Source organism: Sorex fumeus, unplaced genomic scaffold (assembly GCF_029834395.1).
Source record: "Sorex fumeus unplaced genomic scaffold, SorFum_2.1 ptg000045l, whole genome shotgun sequence".
NCBI classification, from domain to species: Eukaryota; Metazoa; Chordata; class Mammalia; order Eulipotyphla; family Soricidae; genus Sorex; species Sorex fumeus.
In genome coordinates this window covers 15,268,037-15,295,584 of record NW_026606102.1, presented here as the reverse complement: position 1 = coordinate 15,295,584, position 27,548 = coordinate 15,268,037, and the positions used below count along the sequence as shown (strand labels likewise).

The window sequence follows — 27,548 nt, the reverse complement described above, 5'->3', positions numbered from 1 at the left end:
GGGGTGGAGGAATCGAACTCGGGTCGGTCATATTGGCCACTTGCAAGGCAAACGCCCCACCCACTGTGCTATCTATCACTCCAGCCCTAGCATGGAATATCAACTCAAAATTTATCAAATGGCTTTTGGAACATATTTTACTACATTCACACAATAGCTTTCTTTTGGCCTCTGTTATAACATCTGTATTCATCAACTTCCTAATACTGGCCATTTCCATGCTATTATTTGGCTATGGTTACTCTTTTTGGTTTCACTGTTAAACTTAATTTTCAGTAAATTAAATGTTTAAAATGTTTGCATCCATATCTCAGAACTGTAGCTAGTTTTAAATTTTACACATGCACGAACACACACACACACACACACATACACGTATGTATGTAGTAAGCTGTATACCGCTGTATTAAGAAATAAATATTCCTTTCTATGCAGAGCATGCCATGTAAAAGTCTATCTGCTTGGTGCGGTAACGGCAAAAAAAAAACATTAACTTCCTATTTAACACTGTGGGGCCTGCCTGGGACACACCACACAGCACGGGTGGCTGGCACTGCCGTGCCAGGGACAGAACTAGAGTCTCTCCCGAGCCAGGCCTGTGCTCTCACCACCTGACCTGATTTTCTGGCCCTGAGGTAATATAAAAAGGCAAGAAGAAAAACAGCACTTGAACTTACAGGTAGTTTGTGATTGAATCCTTTCACTCGAATAATTAAGCCATGTTCTCCAGCTACGAGCTTATACTCCAGTTGTGCCACATCTGCTTCATATGCTGGCTCCGCAAGGTTATGAGTAAGGATGTTGACAAAGATATCGAAGAGGACCACACTGAGAGTACAAAATGCAAGTAACATCATGAATAAATCTGACTCAGAGAAACTCACTTTTAGGACGGTAACTACTTCCCCACAATGTAAAGTGTCTACTAACTGAGCCCAGGTGTAATGCAGGTGTAAATGCAGCTCACCCAGAACCATTTCACCGGGCTGCTCAGAACTTCACCTCCACTGTGCTTGCCAGTGCTTTCCATGTCAGGCACACAGAGGAAATGAGAAAATGTGTGCTTCATGATGGAAAGAGCAGAAGGCACCAGGTCTAATGGCTCTGGTTATCCCTGCAAGACTAGGCTGCTGACTGGACCGTTAATGCTGAGGAATGGGACGGGTCAAGTGCTTTGTAAATGGAATATTAATGAATGATGGTGCTGCTTGACATTTTAAGGCTGTAATTTTACATTTTAAGTGTCAAAGAAAGAAGTATAACAATTCCTGAACTCTTCCATGGTTTAGACACATTTCAGGCTCTCTGATTTCCCACAATGCAACTATCTACACTGGAAAGAACCAAGTATAATGAGATTCCTCGGCAGTCTCTAGACATGGGATCAAAAAATCCATTAGTTCTTATTATACACCAAATGCTAACCCAAACTCATATCTGAGGAACTTTACTCAATCCAATAATTCTACAGAATCTACACTACCGGCATGATTCATATACATGGGGACTGGAGAGAGAGCAGCCACAACTCTATTTTAATGTTTTCTATCAATACAAATAATGTTTGGGGCATGGAAAAATACATAAAATACATTTAAAAAATACATAACTCAGCAACATGGCTCAAGTACACAAAAAAAGGCCCTCCCGTTGATCGTTAATTTGCTCGAGCGGGCCCAGTAACGTCTCCATTGGAGACTTTGTTGTTACTGTGTCTGGCATATCGAATACGTCACGGGGAGCTTGCCAGGCTCTGCCGTGCAGGCAAGATACTCTCGGTAGCTTGCCGGGCTCTCCGAGAGGCGCAGAGGAATCAAACTCGGGTCGGCCATGTTGGCCGCTTGTAAGGTGAACGCCCTACCGCTGTGCTATTGCTCCAGCACACAGCACAAACACACAGTACACAAAGAGAAAATAATAAAATGATTCAGAATAAAATGCACAAAAGTTTTTCAGTATCATAAGAAATATTTTCTAGAAAGAAAATAAGTGCTTACTTTGCTGCAGACTTCTGTATCAAAGGTGAGATCAGATGGAAACGTATATATGCTAAAATAAATAAAAACGACCCCTGATGAGAAAACACAGTCCACCACCTCAAATATTTTATTTATATTCGATTTTCCCTATCATGGTTTAAAAACTCTGAAATAAACTATTAATCTTCTTTGAATCTTCATTATGTTTTTATCCTTGAGATTCTTTACTGTAATGCTTGCCATTGCTCAATGAATGTTAAGAACATGTTTAGAAATTTTTCAAGTAAAAGTGAGGAAATACCTTTCCAACAACCTCTGGAATCTTTCAGAGAGCTACAGTACAAACTGTCTTAGAAATGTTGGTTCAATGGCAACCAAGATCATTCGCCCTTTGATTCCAAATTGCTTCAAGAAGTTCCTATGCTTTGCACATGAAGAAAAAATTAAAAAGCAATACATTCTGAACTACCACAGCGAAGACAAAAATCTTTTTGAGTTTTTATGTAACTCTCTTCCTTTGTGCTGAAAAGTAAAACTGTCAAGGGAGACAGAAGTGAAATATTTCTGAAAGAAGTAAAATGTGAAATATTTCTCAATTGTAATGCTGGGCTACAATGTTGTCCCTAAGAATAATTTCCTTCAGTACACTCTGAACCTCTCTCTCTCTTTTGAAAAATAATATTCCAAGTACCATCTTTTCCCTCAGATGGCTAAAACCCTGGCTCTGCTTTCACTTAGCTGAAAGAAACGATCTGAAAATAATTTCATGTTAGGCTTGAATACTGATTTCTTTTCCTGAATCTGCAGTATTTCCAGAGATGTCGGTAATGGCACAGGCGAAATTAGATCTGACAGAAAAGTCTCAAATGGACAGCAAAGGAAGAAGGGGAGAAATACAGGGTTGAAAGGGGGAATACAGGGGAAATGTTGCAACAGAGTAGGGAAAGGTGTATTGTGCTTATTTCACTCCTGTGAGAGAAAGAAACATTTTACCTTTGGGAATTTTGAATTTGTTGTCTTTCTTATACCACAGGCAACCTTGAGGGGTATTTACAATTTTAACAGGATATTCTGTCTCAGGGCAATCAAAGGCCTTCAACATGAAGTCCGTAGCTATAAGAGAAAAGAATATTCAATCAGGCATTGCAACAGGATTCCCAGCAATCTGTTCTTGGTTTCAGAAGTCTAACTTTGTGGGAAATTAAGTCTACTTCAAATGCTAGATTGTAATAAATTAATAGCATATTAGGAGGCAGGTGGGATTCCCTTGGATTTGTGGCTAGAGGAAGTTCAACAGGCTGGTTCCATGTCATACCCTCGTGCCCAGAGCACTGGTGGGAATGACACCCCGCCCCTCCACTCTGCAAGCACTGAATAAGGAGTAGCCCCTGAGCATCCCAGGGATAGCACAAAAATAAATTACCTCAGCCTTAAACTAAATGAATTCTTTTTTTAGTTTTTGGGATGTCTTTTGGACAGGACCACACCTGATGGTGCCTCCAGGCTTACTACAGGCTCTTTGCTCAGGATCATTCCTGGTGAGACTTGGGGGACTTATATGAGGTACTAGGGATCATGTCCAGATTGGCCACATGCAAGGCAAGTGCCTTAACTGCTGTACACTTTTTAAAAAAACATTTTTAGGGCCAGAAAGATAAAGTGTTTGCAGCAGGTAGAGTGTTTGCAACAGGTAAAGTGTTTGCACCTGGCCCGCCTGGGCTCAATCCTTGGCATCCAATCAGGCCCCCAGGGACTGCCAGGAATAATTCATAAGTGCAGAGCCAAACTGAGCATCACCAGTATGTTCCCCCCAAAAAAGAATGTGCGAAAGCATCATAGAGTCCTAAGATCTGTGTTTAAGTTCTAGTTCTCCATTCACCAACTGCTGAATTATGTATATAGCGTTCACTGACCTATGTACTTATTTTCAGCTGGAAGATGAAGATCTGGATTTAATTCAAAATCACTCTTCCACAGTTCAGTCCAAGAGTTTTCCACATCTGTAGAGATGAAAAGCAAACTAGTCCAATAATGCAATATTCATCATTCTCGTACTAAAACACTAATCAATGACTAGCTTCACAAATTCATCCTCTTTTCTTAGGAAGACTGAGTGGGATATGCAATCATTCTACACACTTGCCAAGTGTGGTCTTGGCAGCACTGAATTGCTTGGGAGATTACTGGAGATGCAGAATCTCAGGACCTATCCCAAACCTACAGAATCCCACTCTTTTTTTTTGTTGTTGTTGTTTTTGTTTTCACACTTCTGCTTTAATAAAATCTCTAGTGCTTATACATAAGCACAATGGTGATTAAGAAAATTTTTATAAAATATTGTCAAAACTTTATCCCACACTACCAAGAGCACAGTAATTTTTCATTGGTTAATATAACTATGAACATAGCAGAAAATAATCTCCTGCACAGTAATACAAATAATTTTGTTTTAACGTAAGCTTCAAAAGTACATACACTGCCCCCCAAAAGAACCATCAAATTATTCCCTATGTGATTCAGATATAACTGAATGTAGGACAACTGCCGGTATTGTTTACCTTCCATACTGTACTGAGTCCCAAACCATTTCTCCTTGAGGTCACATTTTCCCTCATTAGCACCAGAGAGTAAAACAAGATTTGCTTTTTGAGGAACTAGCTGATTAAGGGCTTCAGCAATAACCTAAGAGGGTGGAGGGGGAGAAACACACACAACTTTTACAAGACGCATCTCTGTTACAAAAAAAAAAAAAGCTGGTCCACACTGGCCTAGAAGTCTCCATCCCCCAAGAGCATCCTGGTGTTTATAAACTCATCTCTAGCCCATCAACACTTTAATCAATACAGCTTCCTTAGTCTAACAGTTGTCTTAGACATATTTTCATTCTGGCATTAACAGTGCTCATTTTAAATCCTTCATACAATGTTACCCTCAGTGGAAACAGCTATCATTTATTAACTAAGCTTTTTCTATGTGTGAGGTCTTTAGTTATTTCATTCGATCCTAAAAATAATCCTAAAGTGGAGAGACGCTACAGCAGGTAGGGTGTGTGCGTGTCCTGCTTGCAGTCAACCAGGATTCAATCCCTAGCAATGCCTTTAGTCCCCTAAACACCATCACTACTGATCTCTAAGCACAGAGCCGTGAGTGAGCCCTGAGCACCACTGGGTGTACTCCCTTGTGGAGGGGTGCGGGGGCGGGGGGGGGGGGGGAGGAAAACCTACTAAAACCAATCCTAAAATGTATTGGGGGGGGCGGGGCATCTCCACCACACCCACTCTTTCTCCAAGGCTAGAACTTCTTTACTCAGGTTTAATATGAAGAAATCTTGGAGTCAAAGAGATAGTATAAAGGGTGAGCTACTTGCCTTGCACGCAGCCAGTCAACCCTGGTGCCCCATATGGTTTCCCAAGCACTGCTAGGAATGACCCCTGAGCACAGAGCCAGGAGAAAGTCCTGAACATTACCAGGTATGGTCCCAAAGCAAAACAAGGCAAAACTCTAAAAATCTGTGGAGTTGGAGAGATAGTATAGCAGGTAGCATGCTTGCCTTGCATGCGGCCAACCTAGGTTCCATCCCCAGTACCCCATAGAGTCCTCAGAGCCCCACCAGCAGTGGTCTCCAAGCACAGAGCCAGGAATAAACTCTGCGCACCACTAGGTCTTGTTCCCTTCACCCCCCCAAAAAAAGGGACCAAGTGAGGCTCTAACCAAATTCATGTATGATTGCGAAGACTACACTCTTGTTATTAATCAATCATTATCTAACTGCTGTTTAAATATTAACTTCTTCAGTAAACACTTGTACACCCAAACACATTGGTGGCAAGAATGTGTGATTGCTCTTTTGTTCTTTGTCTTTCCTTGTCTTTTTTAAAATCAGTCTTCTGAAATACCCTGTAGCAAAGGTTCTCACCCCTGGTATTGTAACACGTAGGATGGACCTCCTGTGTTGTGGGCTGCCATCCTTTGCATCACGGAATATTTAGTAGCGTATCTGCCTTCTGCCCAGAGCCAGAGGCCTGGAGCTTAATGTAACTGTGACAACCAAATCATCTCCAGACATTGACAAATATCTTCAAAAGATAAACTCTTTTATCTGAGAAATGCTACCCTAGAGATAGCAAGATGACTTATCTCCTACAGGTAACAGAGGAAAGACCCTGACATGGATATAATACCTCTAAGTCAGATGCGTCCAATTCAGGAATCTTGCATTTTTCTTAAACATTTCAAATGATTAAATTTAACTGTCCAGCGTGCAATGAAATTCAAAGGTAAACCAAACTACTAAGTATGCTCAGTATCTGAAATAAATTACTCCATAATCCTTTAACTTTGTAAATATTTCAACACTTGAAAAAAAAACTGACTGACAATAAGTTTTCTTTGTTGCCAGGATTCTTAATCACTTATCTGCATCTTCTACCCCTCCTCTTCCTCTAGCAGCTCTAGAGACAGAAACCATCTTACTTCTGGCTTGTATTCAAACAGCAGCTGATCTCCAGTGAGAAAGTCCTGCAGTGGGTACAGCTGCATGTTTTCACACATGTTCTCCACATACTCCACTGGATCTGTCTGTGAAGAGGCAAAATTCAGGAGCATAGGACTGCAGGCAGGACGTTTACCTTCCACACGACTAATATGGGTTTGATCCCTGGCACCACATATGGCCCCCAGAGCCCTGCCAGGAATGATTCCTGAGTTCAAATCAGGAGCAACTCTGAGCATTGATGGGTGTGGCCCCAGACCAAAAAAATAAAACGTACCTACATGTGAATTCTTCCCAAGTCCTATTCAAAACATGATAAATTCTCTCCTTTCCCTGAAGTCCCAAAGCACATTATTTTTCTAACACTATATATGGTGATTTAACAGATTACCTTGTAGAATATCAAATATTCAAAATATCAAGTACCATAACAAGTTCCCCAATGTCAAAGGCACAAACAGAAAAATAATTGCATAGGTAAAGGGTACCCACCAGGATCTGTGTTAGACCTGCCTAATCCTCTGTAACTCAAGATAAATACAAAACCATAAAAAAAACAAAACCCTCTAGTGTTAGTTTTCTGATAGGCTCAAGTACACTGTGGTTGCATGACAGAGAGGAGCAGAACAAAACCTCAGTGACGCTTCCAAGAGGCGCTATATCCACACCAGTTTCAGCATGGTCACAAAAAATATTCAAAAACAATTTGGGGCCAGAGCAACAGTAACAACGGGTAGGACATTTGTCTTGCATGTGGCCAACAGGATTCGATCTCCACTGCCCCAGAAGGTCCCCAAAGCCCAGGAGTAATTCCTGAGTGGAGAGTCAGGAGTAGCTCTGAGCACCATCGGGTTTGACCCAAAAATGAGAAGAAAAAAATTTTTTTTGATTTTCAATACCTGTTCTTGGTAATGAAATTCGTTATCCTCAATTTTCTGAATCTCTTCAAAAATTCTATGAGAAGAAGAAAATAATACTTAGATAAAGGGGTTAAAATTTCCTTAGAATCACTAGCCAGAAAAGAGCAGCATAAAAATAAATGGACTGAGCATAAACCCTTAGCATGCATGACTAGGGAGCCAACATAGGGAACTAAGCAGGAAGTGCCTGGAAACTCTCCAAGCAGGACTACAGCACAGAGTCCAAAGAATAAAACACAAAGTGGCTCCTGGCCTAATACAGTAAGTACATGTTACCTTTTTTCTGGGCCAAGCTTCTGCAGCATTTTTAAATACTGGAAGACAGTATGAGCGACCTACAAAGGAAACATTTGATTATACTTTTGTATGATGTGATCTCCACCTAAGAAAAATACCCTCCATCTTAATCATTTACCTCATAGAAGTGTTCATAACCCTCATCAGTCAATGTAATAGAAATGCTGAATACTGAGTAGGTAGAATTCTGTTCAAATCCTGTCTCACCATTTCCACCAAATAATGCAAGAGCCCAGCACCTACAGTTAGGGGGGGAAAATTATCCAATTAATATCCTGGGGTTGATAAAGTTTACAAAATATTTTAGGGGGCAGAGTGATAGTACAGCGGGTAGGGTGTTTGCCTTGCTCGCGGCTGACCTGGGTTCGATCCCCAGCATCCCATATGGTACCCATCTGGTCCCCCAAGCACCGCCAGGAGTAATTCCTGAGTGCAGAGCCAGGAGTAACCCCTGAGCATCGCTGGGTGTGATCCAAAAAGCAAAATAATAATAATAATAATAACCAAAATATTTTAAATGAACTAAACAAGGTAGGCTTTTTATATAAAATTTTGGTAGACTTCTTACGTAAAATTTGGGTAGGATTTTTACATAAAATTTGGGAAGCACAGATTAGAATGCAAAAGCATGTTCCAAAAGCAATTCTATTCATTTATTAAGACATCAATTTGACCTCAACATGCAAAACAAGTGCTCAGTCACTGAGCTATATCATTGCCTATATAAAAATTCTAAAAAAAATACAAATTTTGGTACAACTTTCTATAGAGTATCCAGAAGGAAATAATAACTGTATTCATGTGTTTCATGAAAATATTAATAACATAAAAGGTCTTACAAAGCATTATTTCTATTACTAAAAAAAGCACCAAATACTAAAATTGATTTCTAGAAAGCATTTCACCCATCCCTTTTTCAACCTGTCTGCCCAGAGGAGCCTTAAAACTCTTCCAACATGTCCCCACCTGGAATGCCACCTGCACACCCTGAGCTGCCCAGCTACTCAGCAGGTGCATGGAGGAAAGAAGCAGGACACTGGACTCCACACTGGGCTAATCCTGAGAGCCTAAAGGCACTGGACACTGCATTTGCCTGGAGCCCAAAGATTTTGTCTCTCACTCCCAGGTCTTTCCTCAGGATTACAAGAAAGCGAGCACTGGTAAAGCTTGAGTGGAGGATGGAGTACAGGGAGTACATGGCATCTACAGAGAGCTAAATGAGTATGCAGCATGCAAATACAAAAGAATATATGGATTCAATACTCTCTGGACACCTGTGTGAAGTTTCAAGAGGTAGAACAATGTCCTTTATATCACTGGTGTTAAAGAGGAAGATGGGGAAATAAAAGAATAACATCTTTTGTGGAGCACTTTAAAAGTATATATTTCTAGCCAATAAAGTTTTGGCCTTTTTTTTTAAGAACTATTAAAAAAACTAGAATAAGGAGGAAGGAAGCCAGAATACATAAAATTTTGAATTCTAATAAAATAAAGGGAGAAAGATTACATAATGGTAAAGTATATCACATTTGTGTAGAGCTTATATATGTACCTGATATCATCAGTTTTTTTTGTTTTATAACTACCCTAACCTCTCAGATTTCTTTGAATGCTCCAGGTACATATCAATGTTTTTAAACAAGCTACATCAATTTAACATCTACCTTCCCATTACTAAATCAGTATGTAGAAAATGGAATTACCAAAATACAACGGTTTATATTCTAAAGTTACATGTCTGTAATTTGCTTAGATAATTCCAGTAAGTGCTTAAATGCATTCGAAAGCATTCTGCTAACATGGCTACATTACCGTTCTCAGTCATATATTTATGCCCTTTTCTGGGGTTAGGGTTGGGGTGGGGGGGTGAAAGGCACACCAACAATGTTCAGGTGTTACTCCTGGCTCTGCACTTGGGAATTACTCCAGGCGGTACTCAGGACAATTTGGGATACTCGGGACAATTTGGGATGCCAGGGATCAAACCTGGGTCAGCCGCTGGAAGGCAAACACCCTACCCGCTGTATACTATCACTCCAGCCCCCATATTTATGTCTTATCTGCCCAGTGAAACTTTTGTGATTAAGTCCACCTTTCGGAAAGGTTGGAAAGGTGTAGAGAGGCAACAACTCTTACTATTTGATTTCCAATTGCAATCTCAATTCAAATTTTGTGAACCCTTTATATAATTCTGGAACCTATACATTCATTTGTAACTTTTAACAATAATGTTTGTATTTTACAATGTTATGTATCAATATTTCCAACACAGGCTTTAAAAAGTGGCATAAAGCTATCTGAGTTGGGGCTGGAGCGATAGTACAGCAGGTAGGGCATTTGCCTTGCACGCAGCCAACCCAAGTTCAATCCCCAGCATCCCATATGGTCCCCCAAGCACCAACAGGAGTAATTTCTGTAGTAGAGAGCCAGGAGTAATCCCCGAGCATAGCTGGTGTGACCCAAAAAGAAAAAAATTTTAAAAATAAATAAATAAAGCTATCTGAGTCAATCAAAGTGTCTATAAAGATTTAGTGCTAAGTTTCCTGTGGAGAAGTTTTTATTTTACAGATAAAAAGTAAATATGCATTAAAAGATAAATAAGCATTCTATAATAAGATGCATGATCTATTTTCTTTCGGAGACTGAGACAATGAGAATATTAATTGACTGAATACTTGCTTTTTTCTAAGGTAAGAAAGAATGCTGCCTTTGCCTTCATGTCCGACCAGCCAGGAGATATAATGAAGTGGCTTCACCCTGTAAAAAGATATAAGATCAAAAATTATATCTTTTAAAAAGATATAATTACATCAAAAATTATATCTTTTAAAAAGCTATAATTACATCAAAAAATCTTTTAAAATATATTTTGAATGTAAATATAAACAATATCAGAGTTTAATAAAAATGAAAATAAGTAAATTTTATAACAAATATAGAAAACATAAAAAATTTCATTTTTCATCTGAAATCACTGGATTATAGTAATCCTAAAGTTTAATATTATATGTAAGACTACTACTTTTTCTCTTAGACAACACACATTTCTTTTGATGATAAAACTTTTTTGCCTTACCAAAAGTAAAATATATTTTTTCATCTTAGAGCCTAACGCAGGTATAAATCCCTCTATTTCCGTAAAACCTTTTTATATTACATCAGTTTCATGGTAAGTTAAATGAGTTACTTTAAGGGTCAAAGTCATACTTCGAGGCCTGGAGTGATAGTACAGTGGGCCACTTGCCTTCCATGTGGTCGACCCAGGTTCAATCCCAGCAACACATATGGCCCCCCTGAGTATCACTGGGTGTGACTCAAAAAGCAAAAAACACAAACAAAAAGCAGCTGACTGGCGATGTTTGGTCTCTGACATTAATATGGTCCCCTGAGTCCTGCCAGAAGTGGTCCAAAATACACACACAAAAAAAAAGGAAAGAAAACTAGATGGTTGCAAGGATTTGTGTACATGTTTTTCATACAGGAAGCCTGTGTCAAATCCCCAACACCACATGGTTCCTTGACTACCACTAGGTATGGCTTTGAAACCAAAAAGTGAAAAACTGAGAAAGAAAGAAAACTTGCTTTTAGGGTCAGACATAGGTGATTAATAAGCCTGGCATGTATGAAGTCTTTGGTTTGATCCTTGGCAAAAAGGAAGGGATGGAGGGATAGATATGGGCAAAGAAAGAGAAAGGGAATGAAAAGGGGAAGAGGAGAGAGAAAAAAGGAGAGGCAAAAGGGGAAAAGGGAAAGGAGGGAGGGAAAGAATCAAGTTTTCATACACAAGAAGATATCAAGATATGAACAAGTTTGGAAGATCCAGCAGTAGTCAGTCCCAGTTGACCACCCACGTCACATTTTTATAAATCCTGGACCTTCCCCAAACTTAAACTATTTAATAATCTTTAAAATATGCTTTTCGTGGGAAAGATACCATGATCATAACACTGACTTTCCCAGGACAAGACTTATCCACTGCACTCCAGGTGTGCTGACCCCTGAGATTTCCCAAACACTGGAAACTCAACTGCATAATTTGTGGTTACTGGGGACTGCATTTGCACTCTCCCCTGGTGCTGAAGGGGGGAAAAAATGCCTTTCAGTACTGAATGGAGTAAATCTGTTCCCAAGTAATTTCTTACCTGTAATGCTGCTGTTGAGGAGGAAGGGCCCAGGTGATCGTCAGAGCATGAATCTTTCTGATTGGAACAACTAAACAAAAAACATTTTTCACAAGAGTAAATATAAGTGTTTCTCCATGACTTTTACTTAACTTTTACTGCTACATACACACAAAAACTGCAATTCAACTTATTTTATCCTTCAACAATCAGGAGGTTAAATATAATGCAATTATTATTTCAAGTTGCCAATTTTCCAATTCGAATAATGCAGTATATACAATTTTTTTTTCAATTTGGCTTTGTAGGTAGATAAATCCTAGATGAAAGAACTATAAGAATATGAAATGCTGCTGAAGATTAAGCCCTCTTCCAAGGAAATGATTCATGAGTAGGAATCAAGGACATCACAGTGCAAATTCAATCCTACCACTATCATGCATTAATACAACTTTGAGAAAACCACCCACATTTAAATCTTCCTGAAATTTTATTTTTATAGAATGGTGAGTGGTTAGGCTGAAATAGCTATCTCTAAGATTATTCCCAGTGCTATTATTTAATAATGCTATGAATAGGAAAGCAAAAGCTACAAAGAATACAAGTGAAAATAAGTTCTCTCTGGGAAGTCTGCTCACATAGAATAGAGCCAGCAAAAGAGGAAAAGAGAGAAGAAGAGTTGCAATGGAGGAAGTGGTATAGAAACCTACGCAATTAGAAAAGAAAAAAACTGTCATGGTGAAAAGAGCAAAGAAAGAGAAATCATGAATAAAAAGTATTTCTTCAGGGGCCACAGAGATAACAGGGTAAGGCTCAGGCCTTATCCTGATTTAATCCCCAGCATCATCTGGTCCCCTGAGCATTGCTGGGGTGTGCTGGCACTGCAAGGCCTAACCAGCACCACAATGAACTGCCAGTGCAGTTGGCCAAGAATTGTGGGTAAGGGCCCGAATGCCCTGATCACTGCTTGAAAAGTTCCCCATCCTCCAAAACAATGTTTCTGCAATAGTCGCTTGTGGACAAGTTGTTTATTATATAATATTCATATACTGGCTCATTGAGCAGTAATTTTATGTACACAAATAAAAAGAATAATATACTTTATACATTTAACAAGAAACTATACCTGACAAGGTCTTAGATTTGAGGTGGAAGGGAGGAAGGGAGGCCTAGTGCTGTTTATAATAGGAAAGATCTGGAAACAACACAAGTGCCCATCAAGAGATGAGTGGATAACGCAGCTGTGGTATAAACACAATGTACTATAAGAAAAGATGAACTCTTAAATTCCCCTGGAACTAGATTAGAACTAGAGGGTGTCATGTTAAGAAAAGTGAATCAAGAGAAGGACAAGTACCAGATGAACTCATTCATTTTGGAGGATAAAAAAACAAAACATGGGAACAGACAATGACTAATGAAAATAAATTCTGAGATTCTGCCAACAGAACTGAGTGTACTGAAGGGGTGGTAGAGAACAGAAGGGACTTAGGGACAGGGGAGAGGGATACTGGCATTCTGTTGGCTAGGAAAGGTGCAGTAACACTGATACCTAAAAAACTAATAGAAAATATTTACCAAAAAATTACAGAAATACAAAAAGAAATCTGCCAAAATCACTCCTCTAGATCTAAAATATAAGGATGGTATTTTTTTTACACTTTCAATTTTTTAATAAAAACATTTTGTATGAAAGAGAAAAGTAAATTCCTTCCCATTTTTTCCTTCATGTTTCTTTATAAAGGCAATAAACAAAAAAATCAGATTATAGAAAAAAACAAAACAGGAAAGAAACAGAAAACTAAGAACGAAAAAGGAGCAAGAGGAAGTCAAGGGCAGAAGCACAGAAGGGACTCAGAGCAGCAGGTACCAAACCAACCTGCAGCTGGTCTGGCGTGCTGTCACTAACTGGGTCTCTAGGTCATCCACTCCTTTTCCAGCCCAGCTGTCCTTTCTATTGTGTTCTCATTTTCAAAGAAAATTGGCAGCCTCAAGTTTTAGAGAATGTGAGTAAGTTATTTCAAACAGTTTTAAACCTTTGGTTCACGAACCTCTATAAAGTTTGTTAAATGCTGGTGTGTCAAATGGATCCGTTAAATGGCCAAAGTTTGGTTTTGGTAACCCACTGAAAATAAAACAAATACATTAAAATTTAATTGCCAAAAGCCTTTATAAGCAGTTTCTTTAGGGATGCCTAGCTGATAGGTATTTATAATTTATACTACAAACTCTGGCTGAAAAGCATCTTAAGCATAAACTAATGGATGGCCACAAAGCCACAGAATTCTGAAATACGTGACCTATTCTTACTCAGTCCCAACCACTCAAAAACCTTTAAAACAACTAGAGACTATATAAACAATTTAAAAGATATTTCTTCCCAATATTTACTCTATCAGTTCCTCTTCACTTCAGTTATCCTCCTAAAGCCATAATGAAAAGGAAACTTATACTAGAGTAACATATATAAAAGAATTCTCAAGTACAAAAAGCACTACACTAAAAGACTGAAACTCTTCCAGGGGCTTCCCATTTGGTTGAAAATACTATAATTAATATTGTTTCTAAAACGTGGTACTTGTGAATTAGTATTATGTAGAATACTTTTAACTTATTTGATAATATTAAGGAACAAAAGTTATTAGTGAGAAATAAGATTTAACAATGTTCTTAATAGTTTCAAAGTGAAACTTTAAAATCTGACATTTGAAATTTTCATAGTTCAGATTCATTTATCAAAACAGACCAAAAAAAGAAAACCACCCCACAACATGGGCATGGCTTTCATTATCTTTCCATGTATGAAAGATAGTGTTAATTATCAATGGAAATTTATAGAGCGAATATAATAACCAATTTTTCATTGCTATAAATTATTCTAAAATTGTTAAGCTAATTTTTCTTTTTTATAACAAATTCACACCTGTAATGAAGAACTATAAAAAGACACACGCTTACTTGCCTGACGTAAAGATAAAAAGTGTATGATTTCATTTATTTTACTAAAATGCAAAAACAATTTCTAGGAGTAGAAAGAGTTCAATGCTTATTTTTAATTTTTGGATTACTAGAAAAACAAAACAATGAACTGTCTTTTAAATATATGTACTATTTTGATTAATTTAAGGTTATTAAAGATAGTGGTGGGGCTGGAGCAATAGCACAGCGGGTAGGGCGTTTGCCTTGCACGCAGCCAACATGGCCAACCCAGGTTCGATTCCCAGCATCCCATATGGTCCCCCAAGCACCACCAGGAGTAATTCCTGAGTGCATGAACCAGGAGTAACCCCTGAGCATCGCTGGGTGTGACCCAAAAAGAAAAGAAAAATAGTGGCTTTTCGCATAGAACCCTAAATAAAATTTGTCATCTAGCTCAACTAAAGATTTTATATAGATAAAATCTCAGCTGTCGATTTTAGTCAGTATGTAAAGTCAACCAGCTTATTTATTTTATGAGGGGGAAAAAAATCATACCAAATTCTTAACAGAGTTAGAAAAAAATTTGAGAACACAATTTTTTCTGAGGCAGAGGATACAACTATATTTTCTGCCTCTCACTATAACACTTGCTTCTTTTTATACTTCTTTCTATACTTCACTCTACATAGGAAAAAAACAAGGACTTAATAAATGCTTAAGAAGGCACAAATTCTTCAGAATTACTACTTAAGGTATGTTATAAACTTATAAATTTTGAACTACCAAAACTATGGGAATAGGGTCTTGTCTTAATTGTCCACCCAACAGGTGTGCCATATGCTAAACCATCTTAAATCTTAATAACATGCTTATTAAAAAGCAAACTGAAAAGAACCTTTGGGACTCATACAAGAGGATATAAACTCTATAAAGGTGTATTATTTATGAAAATAAAGGACTTACTTGTTTGGTATCTGAGAGAAGATTTCGGTCACCCACTTTTCTAATGTATCCAGTGTTTCTGTGGAGGAGGGGGGGAAAAAAGAAATGAATTCATTCAAGGTGGAGATACAATTAAATTTCTAACTGATATTTAGTTATTTTTTAAAAAGAGTATATTTCAGTTGGGGCATTACTTGCAACTCCTTACTAATGCTAATGTTAAGAAAATCAGGATTAGAGAGACAGAACAGCAGGTAAGGGGCTTGTCCTACCCAGTTTAACCCCTGGCACCCCATATGGTCCGAGCCTAGCAGGAGTAATCCCTGACTGCAGAGTAAGCCCCGAAAACGACTGGGTGTGGCCCCAAAATACAAACAAACAAACAAAAATACACAGTGCAATACTATGAGGCTGTAAGAAAAGATGAAATCATGCAACTTGTTATGTCGATGGAGCTGGAGAATATTGTGCTGAGTGAAGTTAGAAACAGAGAGAGATACAGAGAAAGGCTCCCTCATATAAGGGGTACAAAAAAATTAAGAAATAATAAAAGCCTTAAGGTAATAAGAACTGAGAAACAGTCGTCAGGAAGCTCGCCATAGCAGGGGTGGGGGAGATCGAACAGGAGGGGGCCCTGGGACAAAGGCAGAAGGTAGCTGACGCTGGTGGAGGGTGTGGTGCGGGCATGTTTTATGCATGAAACCCTACAGTAAACAAACCACAGTGCCTACGATGAAAGAAAAAAGAAAGAAGATCAGGTGAGCGATATGGCTCTGATGACTGGAGCACACGCTCTGCGTGGAGTAGGCCAGGCGTACAGTCAGCATTATCTGGTGTCCTGGGCTTGGCTGGGGGTGCCCACAAGCACCAGGCCCAGAGCACTTAGCTCTAAGCACCTCTGAGTGCAGGGGAAAAATGTTTTTTAAAGTACTATGTAAAATAAATGGAATCTATTTCAACTAAAAACATAAATTAAAACTTTAAATCCTAACATACATATAATTCTGTTATACTCCTCTATTTCTCTCTGGTAATTTAAAAAAAGTACTTCAGAGTTTGTTTGTTCTTTTTTTTAAATCATTAGGCTAGTGAAAAGGGTCAACACTTTCTTCCTCAGGGGAAATTTTTCATAATTCCCAAGATGATACCGACCCTAACCCTCCTTCTTATTATTTCACCAATATTTTAACTCCATTTATTACACATTACTTTAGACTTGCTGAGACTGTAATTTTTAAATTTTCTTCATAAATATCTGACTGCTTTTTTTCTTTTTTTTTTGTTTTGGTTTGGGGTTTTTTTGTTTCACTTTGTTTTGTTTTTTGGTTTTTTGATTTTGGGGCCACACCCAGCTATGCTCAGGGCTTACTCCTCATTTTGTGCTCAGGGGTTACTAATGCCAGGCTAAGGGAATCCTATGGGATGTCAGAGAATCAACCCAGGTTGGCAACATATAAGACAAGTACCGTATAAGCTGTACTATCCACTCTAGCCCCAGAAATAATCTGATTTCTAAGTCCTCTCTCTTCCTATTTTCCTCTTCTTTCCTCCTCTCTCTTCTACTCCTCACCTTTCCCATCTCTTGATTTTCAGTGCCAAGAATTGAACGCAGGGGCTAGAGAGAGCATAGGACAAGGCACTTGCCTTGCATGCAGCTGACCCAGGTTCAATCCTCACATCCCACACCATGCCCCAAGCACTGCCAGAAGAAATTCCTGCATGTAGAATCAGAGCCTGATCATCGCCAAGCGTGGCCCAAAAACAAAAACAGAAATAAGAACGGAACTCAGGACTTCTTTCATAGTAAGCACAGATAACTTCCTTGATTCTACATTTCATGAAAAATCCTTTGGAAATTTCCAGTAAAACAGCTTTATATCAATGACTAATTACCATCACTGGAGAAGGCTTATTTTCACTAAACACATGAATTTCATTCATTCTCCAAAGAGACAGTTCAGTATAGCAAATATAAGAAGTAGGCTAATAAGTAAAAAGTAAAGGCCCTCCCGTTCGTTGTTCGTCGATTTGCTCGAGCGGGCCCAGCAACGTCTCCATTGGAGACTTTGTTGTTACTGTGTGATACTCTCGGTAGCTTGCCGGGCTCTCCAAGAGGGGCGGAGGAATCGAACTCGGGTCGGCCATGTTGGCTGCGTGCAAGGCAAATGCCCTACCGCTGTGCTATAAGGTTATAAATTTATTCTATGCTGTTTATGTAGGCATTTAATGATTAAATATAAACCAATTGATTATAAGATTCTCTAATTACCTGAGTCTTATTTTAGAAACTCCCAACAAACATTAGTATTTTAAAAGATAAAGTAACAATACCTAAGCAAAATATTACATGTTCATGACACTTGAAAAAAATTAAAAATTGCAAATTAATATTGCATACTGAATATGGAATTGCCCATTTTAACAAATGTTAAAAGAGATCTAGAAGTATATTTGTCATTTAAACAAATGAATCTAACCGTATTTATCACACATTCAAGTCAACTTTAATGAATTGATTTTGATACAAAATGCCAAGAAATTTAATATTTATGGGCAACATCAGCTCTGATATTTCAGGGCTATACCCAGCAATACTTAGGGATTACGCCAGGCTCTGTACTCAGAAATTACTCCTGGCAGTCTTCAGGGAAACCATATGGGATGTCAGGGATAGAACCCTGACTGGTCACATACAAGACAAGCATCCTACCCAATATATTATCACTCCAGTCCTTTTGATATTAATTTTTAAAACGAGAAAATAAGATTTTATAAGCAGAATATTAGGATGAGAGAATTCATTTTTCAAAAAGAAATGGGTATATACATCTATTTATGTCAAAGAGAAGTTTTGCAAGGTATTGATTTGAAAAGATCTAAGAAGATTGAAACATGAAAAATAAACCACGGGTCAGAGCGACAGTACAGAGGCTAAGGCGCTTTGCTTGCATTCAGTCAGCTCTGGTTTGATCCCAGCACCTGTCTGAGCACCGCCAAGACTAATTCCTGAGCAAAGAGTCGAAGTATGCCCTGAACACTGCTTGATGTGGCTCAAAAACAAAACAAGAAAGCTGCCAAAATTTCTTGAAGAAAGGTTAACACAAGTTGCTGAAGGTAATGACAAAACAAAGAGAAAGGAAGAGCTAGGAGGATTGCCAAACAAAAAATAAAAATGAAAGATCCTTTAGCTACCATCACGATGGATATCAATTAATCATGATAATTTACTGGGCCCTCTGTAAAGACAAAAATATATACACGGGTCAGAGAGATAGGGTACTTGCATTGCATGCAGCCAATCTGGGTTTGATTCCTTGTAACACACACTGTCCCCTGCACCCCCCAGGAGTGATCCCTAAGCAAAGAGCCAAGAGTAAGCTCGAAGCACAGCCAGGCGTGGCCTAAAACCACGAGAACAAAAAAGACAGGCATCCTGGGGCTGGGAGTAGCTCAGTGACAGTACGTGCCTGGAGTGTATAAAGCAGGGCAGAGTTCCGTTCCTGGCACAGCAGGGGTCGGGTGGGATGTGGAAAGACAACTTGTTCTATCAGGGCTTATGATCAATTAAATGCAGAACTAGAGATAATAGAAGCAACACGGGGAAAGTGACTTCAACTAGTGACCTATTAGTACTTATAGACCAACCTAGAGAAAATCTATTTCTATAAACCAAATTAGAGGGCTGGAGAGTCACAATTTTGGACTTCCTGAGTTTTGCCACTTGCTAAGTGATCCTTTAATCCTGGTTTCCTTCAGTAAACTAAGGATCAAGCACCAGAGTAATTAACAGTGCAATGCAATATTGATCAAGGCAAATAAATCCTGAGGAAGGAGACCAGAATAACTCTAAGGCCATAGTAGATAATATTACCTTTGGACTGCACCACTAAAGTCATATAGTGAGCAGAGTAGTAACGCATCCAAAAATCCCTCAATCTGGCATGTGTATCGATATTATTCTTTTTTGGCTCATGTTTGAGAGTCTCCGCATTTCCTATAAAAAATAAAATTATAGAAATAACTGTTACTTTACTGTGTTAAAAATCTCTAACAATCACATCATCTGCTACTATATAAAACTATAAACTAATTCATGATTGAAGATTACAGTATAATGCCTGTGATAATATGAACTATTACAAACTGTGATAATAGGAATATAAGACAAAAATCTGCAAGAAATTATTCTGAAATATATTTTAGCATGAATAGAATTAATCTCAAAAAAGTTTTTAAAAATTCATCTCTAATCTGTAATACCTTAATAATAGTAATTGTGTTACATATCCTTTTTTAATAGTCAAGTAGCTTATCAAAGCTTTATTTTTGAATATCTATAATAATATGCATAATTATTGAGTATTACATATAATATATAATGGCATAAAATATACATAAAAGAAAAATATCCTTTGAATGAAGCACCATTCACATCAACTCATCCAAGATTCTGAGGCCACAAATGAATTCTAATACTACAAAAAAAGCCATGTAAAACCACATACCATTTAAACAACTTACCAGTCAAACAAAATTAGATCATTAGATCATCCCTCAAGTATATTAGAGAAATCATTGCTGAATCTCTAGTGATAAATGGAAATGTTAGTTTGTGATGGAACCCAGACTTCCAAATCAGATAATTAGAGATCCAAATCCCACACATACTGGTGAATCATTTAAACAAATTGAATAACATCTTGAAGTCTATTTATCTTCCAATGGAGATAACGGTGACCAGTTATTAACAATGTTGTTGGTGATGATCAAGAAGATTATTTGAACTGTGTCATTAGAGAATCTGCCACCCAGAAAGCATTCACAAAACATGACTCTAATCTTGATATTGCCACTGTAAGATAGCAATTACGACATGAGTAGCTAATTTTTATTTGAAATATTACCTACTTTCCATAAAGGTAAAAGGTACCCAGCAATCCTAACTTTATAACTTTCATCTTATGTCAGATTTTTCAAAATACAACTTTCCTTAACTAAAGTATATGAAGTAAAATGAATATTTAGTATCTTACCCCAAAAAAATTTCCCCATAGGATGTCCAGGTCTAGCAAGGCTTCCAAACAACATTTCCTTTCTGTTTGCATCGGAAGGTCTTGCAAGTTGATATTCTGTCAGTTTTAAAGAAATACTCTTAATACAACAAAATTCTGCTAAATTATATGAAAATCCAAGCTCACGAAACTGAAAGGCAGTAAGAGAATTAATTTTATGAATGTTTTAAGAAGAGTAAAACTCAATGAGCTAGTAAATTCCCTATGGCTAAACATAGAGTGATCCCTGAGCACAGAGCCAAGAGTAAGCCCTGAGCAGTACTGGGGTGGCCCTAAAACAAACAAAAAAAATAGAACCCAGGGCTTCACCCAAGCAGTCAAGTGCTCTAACACTGAGAAACATCCCACCATAAATTTTTTACTATCTACGAACTTTATACAGTTCATATGTACAGATACACAGTTCAAATTTCCACTAAATTACGGCCAGAGAGTACAGCAGATAGGGCACTTGTCCTGTATGTGGCTAAACCAGGTTCAATCCCCAGAACCATATACGTCCCCGGAGGACATCCAGGAGTGATTCAGAGTAAAACCAACAAATTTCTGCTAAATCAACTATGTTGGTAATAAAGTAGTAATAGGAACAATCATTCTGAACTTGAATTAACAAGCACAATCCAATTTTTGGCAAGCTACCGAGAGTATTCGATATGCCAAACACAGTAACAACAAAGTCTCCAATGGAGACGTTACTGGGCCCGCTCGAGCAAATCGGATCAACGGGAGGGCCTTTACCTTTACCTTTTACTAAAATAAACAACTTTAAGGAAGTTATCTAACTTCCTTCACTCTACTTCTGCTATTATGTTTCTTCTTGTTTCTGAACCACACCTGGCTGTGTTCTGGGCTTTTTGCCCTGCACCCAGGGATCACTCTTGATGGAGCTCTGGAGAACATAGAAGGTGCTAGGGACAGGATCCAGGTTGAATGCCTGCAAGGCAAGCACCCTCTCCACCGGACATTTGGTTCCAGTGATAGAACACACGTCCTACATTATGTGAGACCCTGGGTTTGATCCCTGGCACTTGGAGTTCCCAGAGCATTGCCAGGAGTGGCTGGAAACCACATCCCACACCCTGCCCAGAGCACCAGAGGGTGTGGCCTGGCCCCCACAACAATGGAGACAAAAAATAAGTAAATGAAATGGAATTGCTGTGCCTAGCTCACTGAATAATTATGATCAAATCATTATGATTAAATATATTCCTTCAACAAATATTTACTGAAGATCTAAGTATTCCAGAATGAGTTTCTGAAAACAGTAATATTAATAGAAGTCTGTCCTTAAGGAATTATACTCTAGAAGGAGAGAGAAACAGTATGTAAACCAACAAACATATGTTAAAGTAGTATCAGTCAGTGACAACTAGAATAAGAGTATTCCACAAGTGGAATAAGTGTGGAAATGCGGATAAGGAAAAAGTATAGGAGGAAAGAGAACACAGAGGGCTGCCTCTGAGCAGGTGAATGAGCAGAAACTCAGTAACATGAGGGCACTGTCCAACATGGGCGGGGGTGAGGGGGAGGAGGAAGATTTCCAGATCTGGAAATGGACAAATTGAAAAGTTTATAATTTTTGCCTTTGTTATTTGAGCCACCCCCAGTAGAGCTGACTACTGGCACTGTGATCAGGAATATGGAGGACTGGGGTCAGACACAGGTCAGCTGCATGCAAAACAAATACAACCGCCTGTTCTCCCTGGCGGCTCAAGGCCTGCCATCTTCCAGAGGCCAATGGACAGCCAGGTAGGGGCCCGCAGTGACGAGACACATGTGGCCTCACGGGATGGGGGTGGAGATGGCCCTTTCCTCCCCTGCCCCAATGAGACCCCAAGTCGCCGTCCACGAACGGGCCCTCTGGCTACTGATTGAGCTGCGTAAGCCATGATTCCAGAGACTCAGAAACAAATCTCGGAACCCAGCGGCTTTTGGCAGGAATTTCTCCAGATTTAATTATTAAGATTTCAGAATTTCAAAATTCATAATCAGCAATGGAGGACAGATCGTCTAATGTTACCTTTTTGGCAGATCTGAGTGTTGGGGTAAAATCCCAAATAATAATGGTGGGTCTGGTGTCGAAATATTGAATGTGGTCAAAGTAGAGAGAGAGTGGTGTGGAAATCATCTGCCACACACGTAAGAGGAGGGTGTGGGATGGGGGCTATACTAGGGTTTTTGGTGGTGGAAAATGTGCACTGGTGAAGGGACGGGTGTTTCATCACTGACTGAGACTTAAACCTGAAAGCTTTGTAACTGCTCTCACAGTGATTCAATAAATTTATAAAATATATATATAAAAATCTCTGGAAAAAAATTAAAATGACTAAAAAATGATTCCATTATTAAATATGGCATGATATATAGAACGTTTCCCCCACCCCAAAGATATCCATATCCTAATTTCTACAGTCTGTGAAAATGTTGCTTTAGATTATAAAAGGAACTTTGCAGGTTTGATTGAATGTATGATCCTGAAAGGGAGAGACTACCTGGATTATGAGGGACATCCCAATGTACTCACAAGGACCCTTGGAGGAGAAAAGCAGGTGGGATCAGAGTCAAAGAAGAATAAGACAGACAAGGGGGTTAGGGAGGACAGAAGATTCTAAAGTGATGTCTAATTTTTTTCTCCCCTTTCTTCGAGGTGTCGGTAAGGGTGAGTTGGGCCATAGACAGAGGTGCTCAGGGCCTTATTCCTGGCTCTGTGGTCAGGGAACCACAGACAGCAGACCTGGGTCAATTTTGTGCACAGCAAGCACCTTAATCCCTTCCTGTACGCTCTCTTTTTTTGTGTCTGGGCTTCACCTGGCAGTGCTCAGGGCTCACTCCTAGTGGACTCAGGACTATCTTCGGTGCCAAGAATTGAACCCATGTCAGCTATAAAAACGTTATCTTTAATTATTAAGGTAATTTTGCAGATCTGATTAAATTTTTGATCCTGAAAAGGAGAGACTAGCTGGATCATCTGGGAAATGTCTGGACCCTTACAGGTGGGAAACCAGAGGATCACACTTTGTTGAGTACACAGCTGTTGTACTCTCAACAAAATGATCCACTTTATTTTGTGCTCGGAAATTGAACCTGGGGTCTTACAAATGTGAGGCCACTGACTCACATCCCCAATCCTATACTGATGATTTTTAACATTTTATTTATTTATTTATTTATTTATTTATTTTGTGGGGCAGGGTACGGGGGGGAGACGGGAAAATCCGGCCATGCTGCAGGGGTGCAGTATTATTTCTGGCTTGGTACTCAGGAGTTCTTCCCAGCAGTGCTCTGGAACCATGAAATGATGGAGATCTAGCCTGAGACTCCAACATGCAAAGCTTATGATCTAACCCTTTGAAGTCTTTCAGGCTCCTAAACAGATGTCTCTTAAGATAAAGAAGCCAGAGCTTAAAATTCTAGGAGTGGGGCCGGGTGATAGTACAGCAGGGAGGGCATTTGCCTTGCACACAGCGGACCTGGGTTTGTTCCCCCGCATCCCATATGTCTCCTTAGCACTGACAGGAGTAATTCCTGAGTACAGAGCCAGGAACAGCCCCTGAGCACCACTGGTGTGACCCAAAACAAACAAACAAACAAAACAAAAACCTAGGAGTGACAGCTAGTGCTAGAAAAGGCAATATATTATCCCCTGGATCTTCCAAAAGAAATACAGTTTTGGCATATATTTTAGATTTTGGAACTCCAAAGTTTAGAAAATTTATTTTAAGCCACTAGATTGCTGATAATTTGCATATAAGCAACAGGACAATAATAGATATTTAAACCTGAAAAAGAAACACTATATCGAAACACTCAAGAAAATATTCTGTCAATTTGATTAGGACTTTGCTATATTCTCACTCTTAATCACTAAAATATACTATGTAAGGGCAATCAGATGTTTATGTGAAACTATGAACTATCATTAAAACAGTGCTAAAACATTAATAAGTTTCTTCTCTATAATATTCTTTTATCAATAATTTAATCTCATTTTAATATGATCCTGTACACATTTATGAGCTTTAATTTATTCAAAATGATCAAATGTTGAACAGATCTATTTTGCATTGTGCAGATAAATGCTTACGAATGTATACAATCACACCATTGAAAGAATAAAGAAAAATAAGTTGCCTGCGCATGGCACAATGAAACAATGCAAAGGAAGGGCATTTGCCTTGCATGCCGCCAACCCGGGTTCAATCCCCGGTATCCCATATGGTCCCCTGAGCACCACCAGGAGTAATTCTGAGTGCAGAGCCAGGAGAAACCCCTGAGCATCACTGGGTGTGACCCAAAAAGCCAAAAAAAAAAAAAAAAAAAGATGATTTTAGAAAATGGTTGTAAATTACAAAAAAAAAAAAAAGAAAAACAGGGAAGAATCTTTTCCATAAGCAGATGGCAAGAAATAAAGGCAAACGAACATGATGAATCTGATATGGTAGTCAAAAAATTAAGCAACTCAGGGGCTGGAGCGATAGCACAGTGGGTAGGGTGTTTGCCTTGCACGCGGCCGACCCGGGTTCGATCCCCAGCATCCCATATGGTCCCCTGAGCACCGCCAGGAGTAGTTCCTGAGTGCAGAGCCAGGAGTAACCCCTGTGCATCACTGGGTGTGACGCAAAAAGCAAAAAAAAAAAAAAAAAAAAAAATTAAGCAACTCAAAGCTGGAGAGATAGCATAGTACTTAGGGTAATTGGCTCACAGAATCAACCTGGGTTAAATTCCAGCACCACATATGGTTATGAGTATGCCAAGAGTGAGCCCTGAGCACAGAACCAGGAGTAAAACGTAACCACTGCTAAGTGTGGCTCAAAAACAAAACAAAGTAACAAACAACAACAACAACAAAAAAGTAAAGGTAAAAGTAAGTAAAGGCCCTCCCGTTGATCATCGATTTGCTCGAGCGGGCCCAGTAACGTCTCCATTGGAGACTTTGTTGTTACTGTGTCTGGCATATCGAATACTCTCGGTAGCTTGCCGGGCTCTCCGAGAGGGGCGGAGGAATCGAACTCGGGTCGGCCATGTTGGAGCGATAGCACAGCGGGTAGGGTGTTTGCCTTGCGCGCAGCCAACATGGCCGACACAGGTTCGATTCCCAGCACCCCATATGGTCCCCCTGAGCACCGCCAGGAGCAATTCCTGAGTGTATGAGCCAGGAGTAACCCCTGAGCATCGCCAGATGTGACCCAAAAAGCAAAACAAAAAAAAAAAAGAAGAAGAAAATTAATTCCTGCTTACAAGGAGCTAGAGCTAGATGAACTTATCTAACCCCACTGACCCTCTTCTACAAACTGATGGCAGCACACTGTGGTATACTTCTGTAAGAAAAACACAAGTCTGCTGGCCAACACACTGATGGTTCTCTGCAGTCACCTGCAGTCTCTGCATCCTAGTGGATGCAGTAAATCATCAAGCCCAAAGAGAAAATACTGAGAGTGAATTCTTGTCTCATAACTGCTGCAAACAAAGCCTGCGGTCTGTAAAGCAATAGTCCCCTAAGTTCAGTATGACACATATCTAATGCTAACATAAGGTAATCAAGGTTTACCTACAGAGGTGCTAATTACTGGTACTCTGTGGTTAAGGAATATATGTTTCAGCGCCATACCCAAAAGTTCTTAGGGCTGACTCCTGGCTCTGCTCAGTAATAACTCCTGGAGGTGCTAGGGGGACCATATGTAGTGCGAGGGACAGGGCAGAGGTTGGCCTCATCCAAGGTAGACACCTTAACTCCTATACTATTTCTCTAGTTCTAGGAAATTTTTTGGGGGGGGGCGGGGTGTCATGCCCAGTGGTACCTAGAGCTTATCCTGGCTCTGTGCTCAGGAGTCACTCCTGGTGGTACTTGGGGGACCATATGCAGTGCCAGGGATCAAACTGGGGTCAGCTGCGTATAAGGAAAGCGTATTAATAGCTGAACTATTTCTCCAAGGGAGTATTTTTTATAGGGACCAGAGAGATAGTGCAGCATGTAAGAAGCCTGCCTCACACATGGATGACCTGCGTTCGATCCCCAGCACCCCATATTGTTCCCCAAGCCCATCAGGAGTGATCCTTGAGTGCAGAGCAGGTGTAAACTCTGAGAACAGCCAGGTGTGGCCCAGACAAACACATAAAATGTATTTTCTGGTAAGAAATCCAGTTTATTCATTTATATATACATCACAATTGTTTTCAGATCTACTAACGTAAGTCACAGAGTTCCTACACACATAGATAACAAAGGACCAACTATTTAAGTATCATGATAATACTTAAAGCCTCAGAGAATCGCTTTGTAAGTATAGTCCATTTTAAAGTTTTAACACCCGATATTAGCTTTAAGAACTAGGCTCTTATCCTGCAAAAATTAATGAAAAACCTTAAGTTTTAAAAAAAGTTAAAGATGGGGGGGAATCCATCTTCCTTTTATTTAAAATATATACTGGGGGAAAAAATATATACATATATGTATATACTGGGAAGCTGGAGAGATAGAACAGCGGGTAGGGTGTTTGCCTTGCACATGGCTGACCTGGGTTTGATTCGCAGCATCCCATATGGTCCCCTGAGCACCACCAGGAGTGATTCCTGAGTGCAAAGCCAGGAGGCTCTGTGCATCGCCGGTTGTGACCCAAAAAAGCCAAAATAAATAAATAGTAAAATAAAATACATACTGGATTGGACATTTTATAATTTCGGGAATAAACATAATACATATATTTCTGGGCTGGAGTGATAGCACAGCGGGTAGGGCGTTTGCCTTGCAAGTGGCCAACATGGCCGACCCGAGTTCGATTCCTCCGCCCCTCTCGGCGAGCCTGGCA

General features: G+C 39.3%; 1 protein-coding gene across 2 annotated transcripts in view; it reads right to left on the bottom strand.

Annotated features, from left to right (window-relative positions):
* Positions 1–27,548, bottom strand: part of NRDC (nardilysin convertase) — a 68,990-nt gene that overhangs the window by 9,482 nt on the left and 31,960 nt on the right. For both annotated transcript variants that reach the window (XM_056122446.1, XM_056122445.1), the window contains 15 exons: positions 20,704–20,799; positions 19,542–19,664; positions 15,692–15,749; positions 13,861–13,934; positions 11,831–11,900; positions 10,368–10,445; positions 7,807–7,927; positions 7,668–7,726; positions 7,371–7,425; positions 6,453–6,557; positions 4,538–4,661; positions 3,893–3,979; positions 2,973–3,092; positions 1,998–2,049; positions 678–828 (listed from right to left, as the gene is read on the bottom strand). In XM_056122446.1, the coding sequence (XP_055978421.1) occupies positions 678–828; positions 1,998–2,049; positions 2,973–3,092; positions 3,893–3,979; positions 4,538–4,661; positions 6,453–6,557; positions 7,371–7,425; positions 7,668–7,726; positions 7,807–7,927; positions 10,368–10,445; positions 11,831–11,900; positions 13,861–13,934; positions 15,692–15,749; positions 19,542–19,664; positions 20,704–20,799 (1,373 nt within the window). The remainder of the gene's footprint in view (positions 1–677; positions 829–1,997; positions 2,050–2,972; positions 3,093–3,892; positions 3,980–4,537; positions 4,662–6,452; positions 6,558–7,370; positions 7,426–7,667; positions 7,727–7,806; positions 7,928–10,367; positions 10,446–11,830; positions 11,901–13,860; positions 13,935–15,691; positions 15,750–19,541; positions 19,665–20,703; positions 20,800–27,548) is intronic.